General features: G+C 41.9%; 1 protein-coding gene across 3 annotated transcripts; it reads left to right on the plus strand.

The window, feature by feature from the left end:
- The first annotated feature begins 537 nt into the window (after positions 1-537).
- On the plus strand, positions 538-11,372 carry LOC129867517 (arrestin domain-containing protein 2-like). 3 transcript variants are annotated; one of them, XM_055940967.1, is made up of 8 exons: positions 538-741; positions 939-1,199; positions 8,235-8,304; positions 8,475-8,725; positions 8,838-9,094; positions 9,278-9,440; positions 9,566-9,720; positions 10,020-11,372. In XM_055940967.1, the coding sequence occupies exons 2-8, from the start codon at positions 941-943 to the stop codon at positions 10,071-10,073; spliced, it is 1,209 nt and encodes a 402-aa protein (XP_055796942.1). In that variant the 5' UTR covers positions 538-741; positions 939-940; the 3' UTR covers positions 10,074-11,372. The 3 variants fall into 3 exon arrangements, with proteins under 3 accessions (XP_055796942.1, XP_055796941.1, XP_055796940.1); XM_055940966.1 differs by lacking the exon at positions 538-741 and adding an exon at positions 4,674-6,129 and having other exon boundaries at positions 1,109-1,199; XM_055940965.1 differs by lacking the exons at positions 538-741; positions 939-1,199 and adding exons at positions 1,214-2,164; positions 4,674-6,129.
- The last annotated feature ends 2,239 nt before the right edge of the window (positions 11,373-13,611 follow it).

Raw genomic sequence — 13,611 nt, forward strand, 5'->3', positions numbered from 1 at the left:
ACATAAAATGGTGCACTCATGTATGAGGGAGGGAAGGATTGGGCAGCAATCTATGAGCGAATCATCTCGTAAACCAATTACATTTCAAGCACGTACTGAAAAAAGTAGTCAGATACTTTTGAGGAGATAGGAAACTCCATTTGAATTGTTTTACCTCTAATTGTTTTACCTCCATTTGTGGGACAAGAAGAGCTCTCCTTCATGGAGTGAATGGAAGTCAATTGGGTTCTAGCTAAAAAAAAAAAAACATTAGCATGAATTTCGTCAACAAGAAGTACACCATTGCAATCCGATATGTGAGATAATTAACTTGTTCTCTTTAATATCGTATAGCATTTGAATCGTGATATTACGTACTTTTGACGAAAATTGGCAGGTTTCTCGACTCATACCCTGACTTTGGGAAAGGGTTGCGTGACGATGAACTTATCAACTGCATGACGCAACATGACAACGTGAACGCGGTTGGTCGACAGTCTGCTGATGAGGAATTTTTCGTTTTCCGTCCATTGCCAATGGGATTCCTATCTCATCCTTTCTCTAATATCTCTGCAGTCGTCGCTTTCTGTCCACGCTGGTCTACAAGAGTGGGCGACGTGACTCAAATGTGCTTTATTCTAATTGGCGTGTAAACGGAACCTGTCGTATCTGTGCGTCGAAATTATGTGGTAGAACATTGTACAATATAAATATAACAGTCAGCCTGGCACCTCGAATTCACCATCTCCCATTTTTTTTAAGGTAGGTTTGGTTTGCATTCTTTGACAGACTTTTGATCTGCTGGTGTGAAATATTTTATTTAAAAACAGTGTAATTTAATTTAGTGTAATATATTGAGTTGTAGAATCGTGTGATTGACAAACAGCACGGCTCCTTCAGTTATTTATGTCTCAGGCTACATTTTGTTGTGGTAAAACATCTTTATTTTCCCCTCCAAGGAATGACTTTCAATACTATCAAAAGTTTTAAGCTGGAGTTCGACGGGCCGGGCGATGCTGTGTATGCCAGCAGCGAGATACTGTCCGGAAAGGTCGTTTTGGAGCTCAACAGGGATACAAAAGTGGATTCCATGAAGGTCCTTGGAAGAGGGGTTGCCACTGCCCACTGGCTTGAGAATCGCAGTGGAGGCATGAATGCCGTTTACAACGACTACACCTCCAAGATCAGTTACTTCAGGAAGAGGCAACATCTCATCCGAGGTAAGTAGTCTTCTCATGGAAAAAGCACTCTGGTCATTGTTCAACTGTTTTGTTATTTCTCAAAAATGTTAAACTATTTCTAAGGTGTAGCATATATTGATTTCCTTTTAATTTTGAGCCAATGAATGGGACTAATTGTTTGCGTGTTTTAAAAAGTTCTCTAAAAGTAGCCTAGTGCACGGTGGATTTCACCAAACCTACTGTAGGACACAGTAAAGACACAGGCCCTACTTATGGCCCTCGAAAAAAATACAAACCTATTAGAATATTTGCATTGTTAGAGGCACGAAACTCTGGAAAATATTTTACAGCATGAACTTAATATTTAAAATTTGGTTGTGTGTGTGAATGAAACTCACGTGTAGCACCAACATGCTTATAGGAATTGGATTTACTCTTAGAAAAATGGGTTCCAAAAGGGTTTTTCGGAAAGGGTTCTACCTGGAACCAAAAAGGGTACTTCAAAGGGTTCTCCTATGGGGACAGCTGAAAAACCCTTGTAGGTTCTATATAGCACTTTTCCCCCCTTTTTTTTCTCTGAGTGTAGGACAACAGACTGCAGGGTAAATAAATAGAGCAGTCGTGTCACTGGAAAGTCATGGCAATTTACAGTTTTGATTTAGGGGTTTTATATGTTCTTTCATTATGACTGATAGACAACTGTGAATAGTGCTTTCGGAAAGAATAAACTTACGTAAAAGGAAGCGCGAGTGGAGATTTCCAATAAGAGGCAGAGGCAGTTGCTTGTCTAAAAAGGGCTGGGGGTTTAAAAAAATGCTGCCTCTGTCTCTCAGGCAACAGGGAAAACAACACGTGGGAGCTTGAGGGACAGGACACCCCCCAACCCTGTGTCTTCACTATACGGCACATTAATTAAGTCCTCATTTCTTTACATGCAAACTTGTCAAGCAAGGTTTCTGTTATTCCAGAGAACCTTCAAAAGTACTCCAAGATTTAATGCCTAGGTAAGTTACTACAGTACTAACTTTGATTAGGTTTTGTTATTTCAAATCAAGAAGATCTCCATGAATAGAAAAACAATTAACTTATAGATTGTATCTGGAGTCCCAGCTGGGTAAACAGCCGCTACAGAAATCTGTTGAAATACATCCCCTAAAAATCCTTTACCTGACTAATACAGTGCATTTGGAATGTATTCAGACCCCTTCCCCTTTTCCACATTTTGTCAGCCTTATGCTAAAATGGATTAAATAAAAACCCTTATTCATCTACACACAATACCTCAATGACTAAGTGAAAACAGGTTTTTAGAAATGTTTTTAAATGTATAAAAAAATACCTTATTTACATAGGTATTCAGACCCTTTGCTATGAGACTTGAAATTGAGCTCCGGTGCAACCTGTTTCCATATTGATCATCCTTGATGTTTCTACAACTGAGGTAAATTCAATTGATTGGATATGATTTGGAAAGGCACACGCTTGTCTATACAAGGTCCCACAGTTGACAGTGCATGTTAGAGCAAAAGCCATGCCATGAGGTCCAGGACCTATATACTAGCCAGTGTCAGAGGAAGGTCCAAACAATTGTCAGACTCCAGTCACCCAAGTCCTAGACTGTTCTCTCTGGTACCGCACGGCAAGTGGTACTAGGACCAAAAGGCTCCTTAACAGCTTTTACCCTTCCAAGCCATAAGACTTCTGAACAATTAATGGCCACCCAGACTATTTGCATTGACCCCACCCCTCCCCCTTTTGGTTTTACACTGCCACTACTTGCTGTTTATTATATATGCATAGTCACTTTACCCTTACCTACATGTACAAATTACCTCGACTAACCTGTACCCCCCACACATTGACTCGGTATATAGCCTCATTATTGTTATTTTATTGTTTTTTACATTTTTTTAAATGTAGTTTTATTTAGTAACTATTTTCTTAACTGCATTGTTGGTTAAGGGCTTGTAAGTAAGCATTTCACGGTAAAGTATTCAGCGTATGTGACAAATAAAATTTGATTTGAAGGAATAGTCCGTAGAGTTCCAACAAAGGATTGTGTCGAGGCACAGATCTGCAAAAGGGTACCAAAAAATATCTGCAGCATTGAAGGTACCCATGAACACAGTGGCCTCCATCATTCTTAATGGCACATGACCACCTGCTTGCAGCTTGCCAAAAGGCACCTAAAGGACTCTCAAAAGCATGGTGGTGGCATCATCATGCTGTGGGGATGTTTTTCAGCGCCATGGACTGGGAGACTAGTCAGGATCGAGGGAAAGATGAACGGAGCAAAGTACAGAGAGATACTTGATGAAAACCTGCACCATAGCGCTCAGGACCTCAGACTGGGAAGGTGGTTCACCTTCCAACAGGGCAAAGACCCGACGCATACAGACAAGACAACACAGGAGTGGATTCGGGATGAGTCTCTGAATGTCCTTGAGTGGCCCAGCCAGAGCCTGAATTTGAACCTGCTCGAACATCTCTGGAGAGACCTGAAAATAGCTGTGCAGCGACACTCCCCATCCAGCCTGACAGCGCTTGAGAGGATCTGCAGAGAAGAATGGGAGAAACTCATCAAATACAGCTGTGCCAAGCTTGTAGCTTCATACCCAAGAAGACTCGAGGCTGTAATCTCTGCCAAAGGTGCGTCAACAAAGTACTGAGTGAAGGGTCTGAATACTTATGTCAATTTGATATTTCAGTAAAAAAAATATATAAATTTGCTAAAATTTCTAAATCTGTTTTTTTGCTTTGTTATTATGGGGTATTGTCTGTAGATTTATTGGGGGGGACCATTTAATCCATTTTAGAATAATGCTGTAATGTAACAAAGTGGAAAAGGTCAAGGGGTCTGAATACTTTCCAAATACACTGTAGTTGGAAGTCTGGGACTTCAGTGTTCAGACATGTATAAAAGTAAACTTTAATCATGCTAAATCCGTTGGGAAATAGCTTATGAAGTGATATTTCATTAGGAAAAAAATATTGTATTTTTTATGGTAGGCCATTTTATAACCTTCAAAGGACTAATAAAACTTTCCGGGGCAAACATTCTGTGGACATCTTATTTCATATAAACTTACCCTTTTTTCCTGTGGTCAGATGGAATTGCAAAATAGTTTTGCTCCCTTCAAGCTTTGATCAATGCTTTAATTTGGTTGGTCTGGTTTTGAGAAACTTCATGTTGGAACTGATACTACAACTGTCTTTGGTTGTCTGATAGATAAGGATACTGTGTTCATTGCAATAAACTTTCTTTTTTTTTTAGCTTGAATAAACTCTGGCTTAATTAGCTAAATATTAAGTCCTGCTGTTTGTGCACCTTCATATATTTAGAAATTCAAGCCAGACTGTTGAACATGTAGCTATGGCCTTCTGTACAATCTGAGCACAAATATGTACACTGCATTAACTTGTTAGTTTGTCTGCATACCATTGGTTATTTGATACTACGTGGCTGTATAAATCCAAAATCATGCTTGTGTATGTGTTATCTCATCTGCCCAGCCACTACAGGAAGTCTATGGTCAGAGCTGACTGAAGTTGATTAGAGACAGTGAGGCCTACGTGACTGACACTTAAAAAAAATCTCATATAGCCACCAGGAGGCGGAGGGTATCATAAAGTTGTACTGTACAGGTCCTGGGTGCACGTTTTGGTTTTTGCCCTAGAATTACACAGCTGATTCAAATAACCAACTCACCATCACGTTTTGATTATTTGAATCAGCTGTGTAGCCCTAGGGAAAGAACCAAAACGTGCACCCAGGGGGACCCCAGGACTGAGTTTGGGAAACCCTGCTGTTGCATGTGTCATGTTCACACCACAAGGTGGCAGTATATAACCCTCGCATGCTTTCAGGAAACAAAGGTAAACAACTATTTTTTTGGGACAAAATGTTACCCGATTTTGCAATCTAGAGGTCATGTAACTAATTGTTCTTCAATATATGTTCTGTGTATGTGTATAAAACATTTGTTTAAAATGTACTTTTCATCTTCATGCACTTTCCCCTTATTACTGTTTCTTGAAGTGGTATCCTATATGAAATGGCAAAAAAAATCAATGTTATTATCAAATGTTTGTCACATACAGTTTATAGCAGGTATAAAAGGTGCAGCAAAATGCACACACGCAGTGCATTAATGAATAATAACAATGACAATATAATTCATTATAGGCATTTACAGACTTTAAAATGTATATATTTGGCAAGTTGTGCATGTTCCCTTTCTTGAAATTAATGCATAGACCACATGTACAGAATACCAAAAAATGGGCATGAGCAAAAGCTGAAATACCTTTTGTACTATTATGCAATGTGAAACTATTTTGTCAAATGGGAGGGTCTTTGCAGCGTTCGGGCATGCTCAGTAAGCCTGTTTTCGTCTAAGAACCTGTAACCATCAATCACCAGGCACGGTTTTCCCCGTTTGCTCGAGCGCTCCACACCCAGGGAAGATGTTTATTAGCCCGTTACCCTCTATGTGGCCTTACATAATATATTAGGACAGCCCACATCGTGCAGGGAGCTGTGGCCGCGACTACTTAATCAGTTTTGTTTTGCAAGTGTAGCGACAATAATATTAAGATAGTACCGAAACATTCTTTCAGAGTTCTTTGACAACTTGAACAAGGAGCAATAACATTTTAACATAAGTACACTGTTTGGAACTAATAACGCTCACGATGATTTTCGACAAATTGAAAAAGTTGTACATCGTCTTCGACTCTCCAGAAATCGATTCCCCTCCAGTCTTCAGCAGTGGGGACGTGGTGTCTGGAAGAGTTGTTTTGAACCTTTCAGGTGAAAGTAAAGTGCAGTCGTTGAAGTTGCACGCAGAAGGTTTTGCGAAAGTGCATTGGACCGAGTCTCGTTCGGCTGGGTCCAGTACTGCCTATACTCAAAACTACAGCGACGAAGTGGAATATCTCAACAGGAGAGAAGTTCTTCTGCAAGCAGGTTAGTCATTCACTCTATCGGTGAATGAAAGCAATGAAGTGTTCCATGCTATGCAAAACCACTTGGGCAAATTTTACTCGAGAAAAGTATTTTCATTGTACATAACTGGGTTTTGTGTAGGGTTTCTCGCAAGGGAAAGTATTTTGTAATTTCTTAGTTATTCTGTAATATTTTTCATATTTGGGTGATCTCAATGGTAAATTCTCAACTGGCCTACCTGGTTAATTAAAGGTGAAATATACACATTTTATTAATTTTATTTTAACGTTTCAATTTGCAGCATGGAAAAATAATTGTCACTCAGTGGTGGAAAAAGTACAAAATGCTCATACTTGAGTAGACGTAAAGATAACTTTTTAATAGAAAATGACTCAAGTAAAATACTACTTGAGTAACAGTCTTGAAGTATTTGGTTTTAAATATTCCCAAGTATCAAAAGTAAAAGTACGAATCATTTAAAATATCCTTATATTAAGCAAACCAGACGGCACAATTAAAAACATTTTTTTGTATAATACTTTTTTCTAGTTACAGAAAACCATGGTCACTAAACACTCAGACATCATTTACTATCAAAGCATTTGTATTTAGTGAATCTGCCAGATCAGAGGCAGTAGGGATGACCAGGGATGTTCTCTTAATAAGCGTGTGAATTGGACCCTTTTCCTGTCCTGCTAAGCATTCAAAATGTATCTAGTACTTTTGGGTGTCAGGGAAAATGTATGGAGTAAAAAATACATTTTCTTTAGGAATGTAAAAAAAATCGTAAAGTACAGATACCCCCAAAAACTTAAGTAAAAGTACTTTACCCCACTGAATGCACTTGACATTGTCAAAGGATTTGACAGTATTATGCATATTAGATTGAGTTTGGATTCACTCTAAGAGTTTACTCTGTCTGAATGCAAATCAAATTTATTCATATAGCCTTTCTTAAATCAGCTGATATCTCAAAGTGCTGTACAGAAACCCAGCTTAAAAACCCAGACAGCAAGCAATGCAGGTGTAGAAACACGGTGGCTAGGAAAAACTCCCTAGAAAGGCCAAAACCTAGGAAGAAACCTAGAGGAACCAGGCTATGAGGGGTGGCCATTCCTCTTCTAGCTGTGCCGGGTGGAGATTATAACAGAACATGGCCAAGATGTTCAAATGTTCATAAATGACCAGCATGGTCAAATAATAATAATCGCAGTAGTTGTCGAGGGTGCAACAAGTCAGCACCTCAGGAGTAAATGTCAGTTGGCTTTTCATAGCCGCTCATTAAGAGTATCTCTACCGCTCCTGCTGTCTCTAGAGAGTTGAAAACAGCAGGTCTGAGACAGGTAGCACGTCCGGTGAACAGGTCAGGGTTCCATAGCCGCAGGCAGAACAGTTGAAACTGGAGCAGAAGCACGGCCAGGTGGACTGGGGACAGCAAGGAGTCATCATGCCAGGTAGTCCTGAGGCATGGTCCTAGGGCTCAGGTCCTCCGAGAGAGAGAAATTAGAGAGCATACTTAAATTCACACAGGACACCGGATAAGACAGGAGAAGTACTCCAGATATAACAGACTGACCCTAGCCCCCCGACACGTAAACTACTGCAGCTTAAATACTGGAGGCTGACACAGGAGGGGTCAGGAGACACTGTGGCCCCATCCGATGATACCCCCCAGACAGGGCCAAACAGGCAGGATATAACCCCACCCACTTTGCCAAAGCACAGCCCCCACATCACTAGAGGGATATCTTAAACCACCAACTTACCATCCTGAGACAAGGCCGAGTATAGCCCACAAAGATCTCCGCCACGGCACAACCCAAGGGGGGGCGCCAACCCAGACAATGCAGCCCTGCATTTTATAATATATAGAAAAACAAGGGACTGCAAATACCCATTCAAGAGCACCCAGCGGTATAGAGGGCATGTGATGGTGCTCTTGTGTTTAAGAAGAAAAGGGAAAACTGCATTTGCAGTTCATTGTAATAAAGAAACTCAGTGATTTCTCCTGTATGTATTTTAGTTAGTACATTGCTTTTGGAAAGCAAAAGGCCCTCATTCAGTAATCAATGTGGATCAGAAGTGGTTTCAAATAATTAATGCTTATTTTATTCATTTTTCTTCAGATAATGGCGAGCACACCCTCCTCTCTGCTGGAAGACATGAATTCCCATTTAGTTTCCAGTTGCCTGAAGAGTAAGTATCCCTTTCTGGAATTAATGGTTTTGGAATTATTATGCAGTGATACGCTGGAGGCAAATGTTAATTTGCATTTGATTTGGACCTATGAAATCCTCGCATCTTATTAAAGAACAACTAATGTCTAAACAATCTGTTTATTATTTTTTATTTTTTTGCTTCAACAGGACACTGGTGACATCCTTCGAAGGCAAGCATGGCAGCATCCGCTACTGGGTGAAAGTGAAGCTGCATAGGCCCTGGGCTACAGTGAGGAAGATCAAGAAGGAGTTCACAGTCATCGAGCCCATTGACATCAACACACCAGCCTTATTGGCTCCCCAAGCTGGCACTAAAGACAAGATGGCACGGGTGTGGTACCGCAATTTTGGACAGGTGTCAATAACCGCTAAGATCGATCGTAAAGGTTACACACCAGGTAAGAACCAATCATACCTTTTAATCCTAGTGGCCCTGAAAACGGAACCATTAAGGCAAATAACTAATTTTAACTGAACCAAATCTCACCTCACCTATTCTTCATCTTCCAGGTGAGGTGATTCCTGTATTTGCTGAGTTTGACAATGCCACCTCACGCTCTGTGGTGCCCAAGGCCTACATCACACAGACGCAGACGTTCATCGCCCGGGGCACCATGAAGCAGAAGCAAGCCGTGGTGGCCACGCTTAGTGGTGATGTGGTGGGCGCCCAGCGCAGGGAGACCTGGCATGGCCGCGCCATCAAGATCCCCCCTGTCGGGCCCTCCATCCTGCAGTGCCGCATCATCAAAGTGGAATACATGCTCAGGGTGAGTTCAAGCAATAGACAGAATGAAATGTACATCATTCATAATCATTAGATTTTCCTTGTTGAGGATATGCCTCCGATTGATAATGAAAAGCTAATTAGAGATCAGTCGGTAGTGGTTTTACCCCTACTGACGTGTCTGTTACTGTAGTTCTAAAAGCTTTCTCCCCTCTCCACCACCTAGGTGTGTGTGGATGTTCCTGGGACCTCCAAGCTGTGCCTAGAGCTGCCCCTGGTCATGGGCACCATCCCCCTCCATCCCTTTGGTAGCCGCACCTCTAGCGTCAGCAGCCAGTACAGTGTTAACCTGGAATGGCTCCGCATGGCCATCCCCGAGCAGCCTGAGCGTAAGTCTCATTGTAATACAAGACTTAGCTTTGTTCCCCAAAGCTCAATGCCAGGTCCCCCTGAAAATCTCCTACATTAGGAAAAATTGTTTACTCATCTGTACCCTCTTTCCCTCCCCACACAGCTCCTCCTGACTACAGCTCTGTGGTGACGGATGAGGAGGCTGAGCGGAACATTACAGCCCCCCATCCTGAGGAGGACCTCAGTGGGATTATGGAGCACCCTCTCAGGGCCTTTGTCCAGGAGTTCCGCTTCCGACCTCCTCCGGTGTACTGCGAGGTGAGCTAGCACCCCTTGGAATAGTCTCGTGACAATAGGGATGCACTTCTTTGATTAACTGAACTCTCTACACTTCTATCACTCAATTTACATTTTAGTCATTTATCAAGCTCTCTTATCCGGAGCGACTTACAGAAGCAGTTAGCCTTGCTCAAGGACACATCGACAGATTTTTAAATTTTCTTTCCCCCCTCGTCAGCTTGGGGATTTGAACCAGCGACCTTTCGGTTACTGGCCCAATGCTCTTAACCGCTAGGCTACTTATTTAATCTTAAACCTTTTGTGTTTTGCTCCTGCAGATTGACCCAAATCCTCAGCCCCTCAACATGAGACGTCGCTGCATGACGTGTTGAACCATAAGCCCCACTTGAGCGTCACACGATGACCCTATTTAATTAAACGGAGCGAAGAGATTTGTCTTCCCCTGGATTACTCTCCGAAACTGGCAACTCGGTCCAAAGATGTGGATTCTGTTGTTCGAAGGGACTTAGAGTACCACTGAGAGGCTGGAAAAGAAGATGGAGGCGACAGGACCTGCTTGTGGATGAAGTCCTTTTTAAAAAAGAAAGGGGAACATGTTACGTTCAACAAGAAAAGGAAATAACTTCTCCCATGGTTCCTGTCCTCCCAAGTGATTCTGGCTGAGGATGACGAAATCAAGTCACCCCTCCTGCCAATCAATGAACCCCCACACAATAAATGTTTTGTGTTTTACAGAGTTTGGGGAAATATTTGGGGAGGATCACTTGATTTTTTTGAGGGAGAGTTCGAGTTGCAGATGATAACTAAGCCTCAAAGAATGCAATGGTATATCTTCGGTTAACATCTGCAAATGATCAGCTGGCTTGGTGTTGAGGCACCTGTAACTCATCTTTTAATACCCAACTCCCTCTTGCCTGGTAACATATAGTATGACTCAGCCATGATGAATAATTCTACTGTTTTTCAAGTAAGCACTTATCCGAGACTGTTTGGTGAGGAGGAGTTGAATCAGCAGGTTTCGGCATTTAGCCGGGTAATACTATGCAAAAGGGAACTCGAATCCTGTAGTATCTGAAAATGTACTGAAATGATTCCATGAGAGATTCTGATAAAGCAGCTGTCCTCTGTATGGGGATGTTCAATGTATTCTGAATGTTAATACGACAGTAATGGATGAAAACTAAACGGTTGAGTTTTTTTGCATGTGGAAGAATTCAAGAGAAACGTTAGTGTTGTGTAAAAGCTAGTTCTATAGCACAAACCTGGGCATAACGCTTTCTCAGAAAATAGAGTCTAGGACTGATTTAGAAACAGTGACACGAGGAAGAAAAGTGTGTTTGTAGCTGCTGCAAGCTCAAATGATTAGCTTTAGAAACGGCTAAGGAGGAAATATCAGAGCTATGTGTTTGATTCAACCCAGATGCCTTGTTTTCCAACAGTCTGTAAATGTCTGCAGAATGTTTGTTCAGCGTTACATTAAGCCTTAAGTTGGAGATGTCACTTTGAAGTGTACTAAAGAACTGACTTCAGGTCAGCAATGCAGCTTAGGTGTCATGCGCAGTGCAGCACACACCTGAAATTGAATTTTTTTTATACAAATGCCGTTGTTGATTCACAGAACTTGCCAAAGTTTTTGTAATTCCCTTTTCTAATAAAAACACTGAAATAGATATTTGTATTTTCGGTCACGGAATTGTGATCTCTGTGTCATGCGGTCAACTATCTTGAAGGACAAATAGGAAAGAGAACCTTCCCACTGGGCACAGATGTCTATTCCACGTTGGTTTAACAACATTTTATTGAAATGATGTGGAAACGACGTTGATTAAACCAGTGTGTCCCCACAGTTGCTTGCTGAACATATCTTAATTTGTCTCCTACACTACATGCCCAAAAGTATATGGGCACCTGCTTGTTTCATTCTACAATCATGGCATTAATATGGAGTTGGTCCCCCCCCCCCTTTTTGCTACAATAACAGCCTCCACTCTTCTGGGAAGGCTTTCGGCTAGATGTTGGAACATTGCTGCGGGGACTTGCTTCCATTCAGCCATGAGCATTAGTGAGGTCAGGCACTGATGTTGGGCGATTAGTCCTGGCTCACAGTCTGCATTCCAATTCATCTCAAAGGTGTTTGATGGGTTGAGCTCAGGGCTATGTCCAGGCCAGTCAAGTTCTTCCACACCGATTTTGACAAACCATTTCTTTATGGACCTTGCTTTGTGCATGGGGGCATTGTCATGATGGAACAGGAAAAGTTGGAAGCACACAACCATCTATATTGTCATTGTATGCTGTAGCGTTAAGAATTCCATTGTTCCAGAGTCCAATGGCGGTGAGCTTTACAAATCAAATTATATTTTGTTGGCACATACACATATTTAGCGGGTGTAGCGAAATGCTTGTTTTTCTAGCTCCAACAGTGCAGTAGTATCTAACAATTCTATGTATATAGGGTTTCAGCCTCCAAGGTGCAGGCTTGAGTAGCCGGCTACTGATGGCTATTTAACAGTCTGATGGCCTTGAGATAGAAGCTGTTTTTCAGTCTCTCGGTCCCAGCTTTGATGCACCTGTACTGACCTCGCCTTCTGAATGATAGCGGGGTCAACAGGCCGTGGCTCGGTTGGTTGATGTCCTTGATGATATTTTTGGCCTTTCTGTGACATCGGTGCTGTAGGTGTCCTGGAGGGCATGTAGTGTGCCCCCAGTCATTCCAGCCAACGTTTGGAATTGCGCATGGTGATCTTAGGCTTGTGTGTGGCTGCTTGGCCATAGAAACCCATTTCATGAAGCTCCCGAAGAACAGTTCTTGTGCGCTACGCGGTTCAGCCCTTGGCAGTCCCATTAAGCTTGTGTGGTCTATCGCTTTGCGGCTGAGCCGTTGTTGCTCCTAGACGTTTCCACTTCACAATAACAGCTCTTACAGTTGACCAGGGCAGAAAACTGACTTGTTGGGAAGGGGGCATCCTATGACGGTGCCATGTTGAAAGTCACTGAGCTCTTCAGTACGGGCCATTCTACTGCCAATGTTTGTCAATAGAGATTGCATGGCTGTGTGCTCGGTTTTATACACCTCTCAGCAATGGGTGTGGCTGAAATAGCCGAATCCACTCATTTGAAGGCGTGTTCATACTTTTGTAGTGTATGTCCCAGGAAGTTGCATTGGTTAGAATTGACTAGAGAGATTGAATATAACTTGTTCTCCTCAAATAGACCATCCCAAAGAAGAGGATATTACCTGCATAATACACTAGGTTTTCTGGAAAAGCACCCTTTTCAAAACCTACTCTACGACATGCTTTGAGTGAAGCATTGTGTCATGTTCAGTTTAGGTCTAAACTGAAGAAACAGGACTGGGCAGGGGAATTCTGGTGAAAAGTCATTCAGTCACATCAGTCAGAAGACTGTGGACATAGTCAATGCCAAATTTGACAGTTTCACTTTTTAAACATATTTCAACCATAATGGGAATTTAATTTATGTGACCAAACAGAAAGGTTCAGGTAACCTGAAACCTGAAAAATATTGTTATGGTACATTCTACTGTCTTGTTTTGGAACATTATGTATAGCTGTTTGAATGTGTGCCCAGGCAGCACTGCCCACGACATGGTTCATCTAAAGAACACTTCTATTACTCAGAGGCAGCAGGCAGTGAAAACAATCCTTACAAAACGTTTTACACATACAAGAACAGGATAGAAGGATAACAATGACAAGCTACAGTGTTTCTGACTTAATTCCATGTCATTTTTTTATCTCATCAAAACTCCATCTGGGACTAGTTTATGAGACCAAACCTCCAATGCCTTGTGTGAGTGAGGTGGCTGTGTGGTAGAGGCATTATAAGCTCCTTCACTGGAAATGTCTGTGGCCTAGTAGGCACTGCTGTCTGTAGTGAACGAGGAAA

This window comes from Salvelinus fontinalis, chromosome 12, assembly GCF_029448725.1.
Source record: "Salvelinus fontinalis isolate EN_2023a chromosome 12, ASM2944872v1, whole genome shotgun sequence".
NCBI classification, from domain to species: Eukaryota; Metazoa; Chordata; class Actinopteri; order Salmoniformes; family Salmonidae; genus Salvelinus; species Salvelinus fontinalis.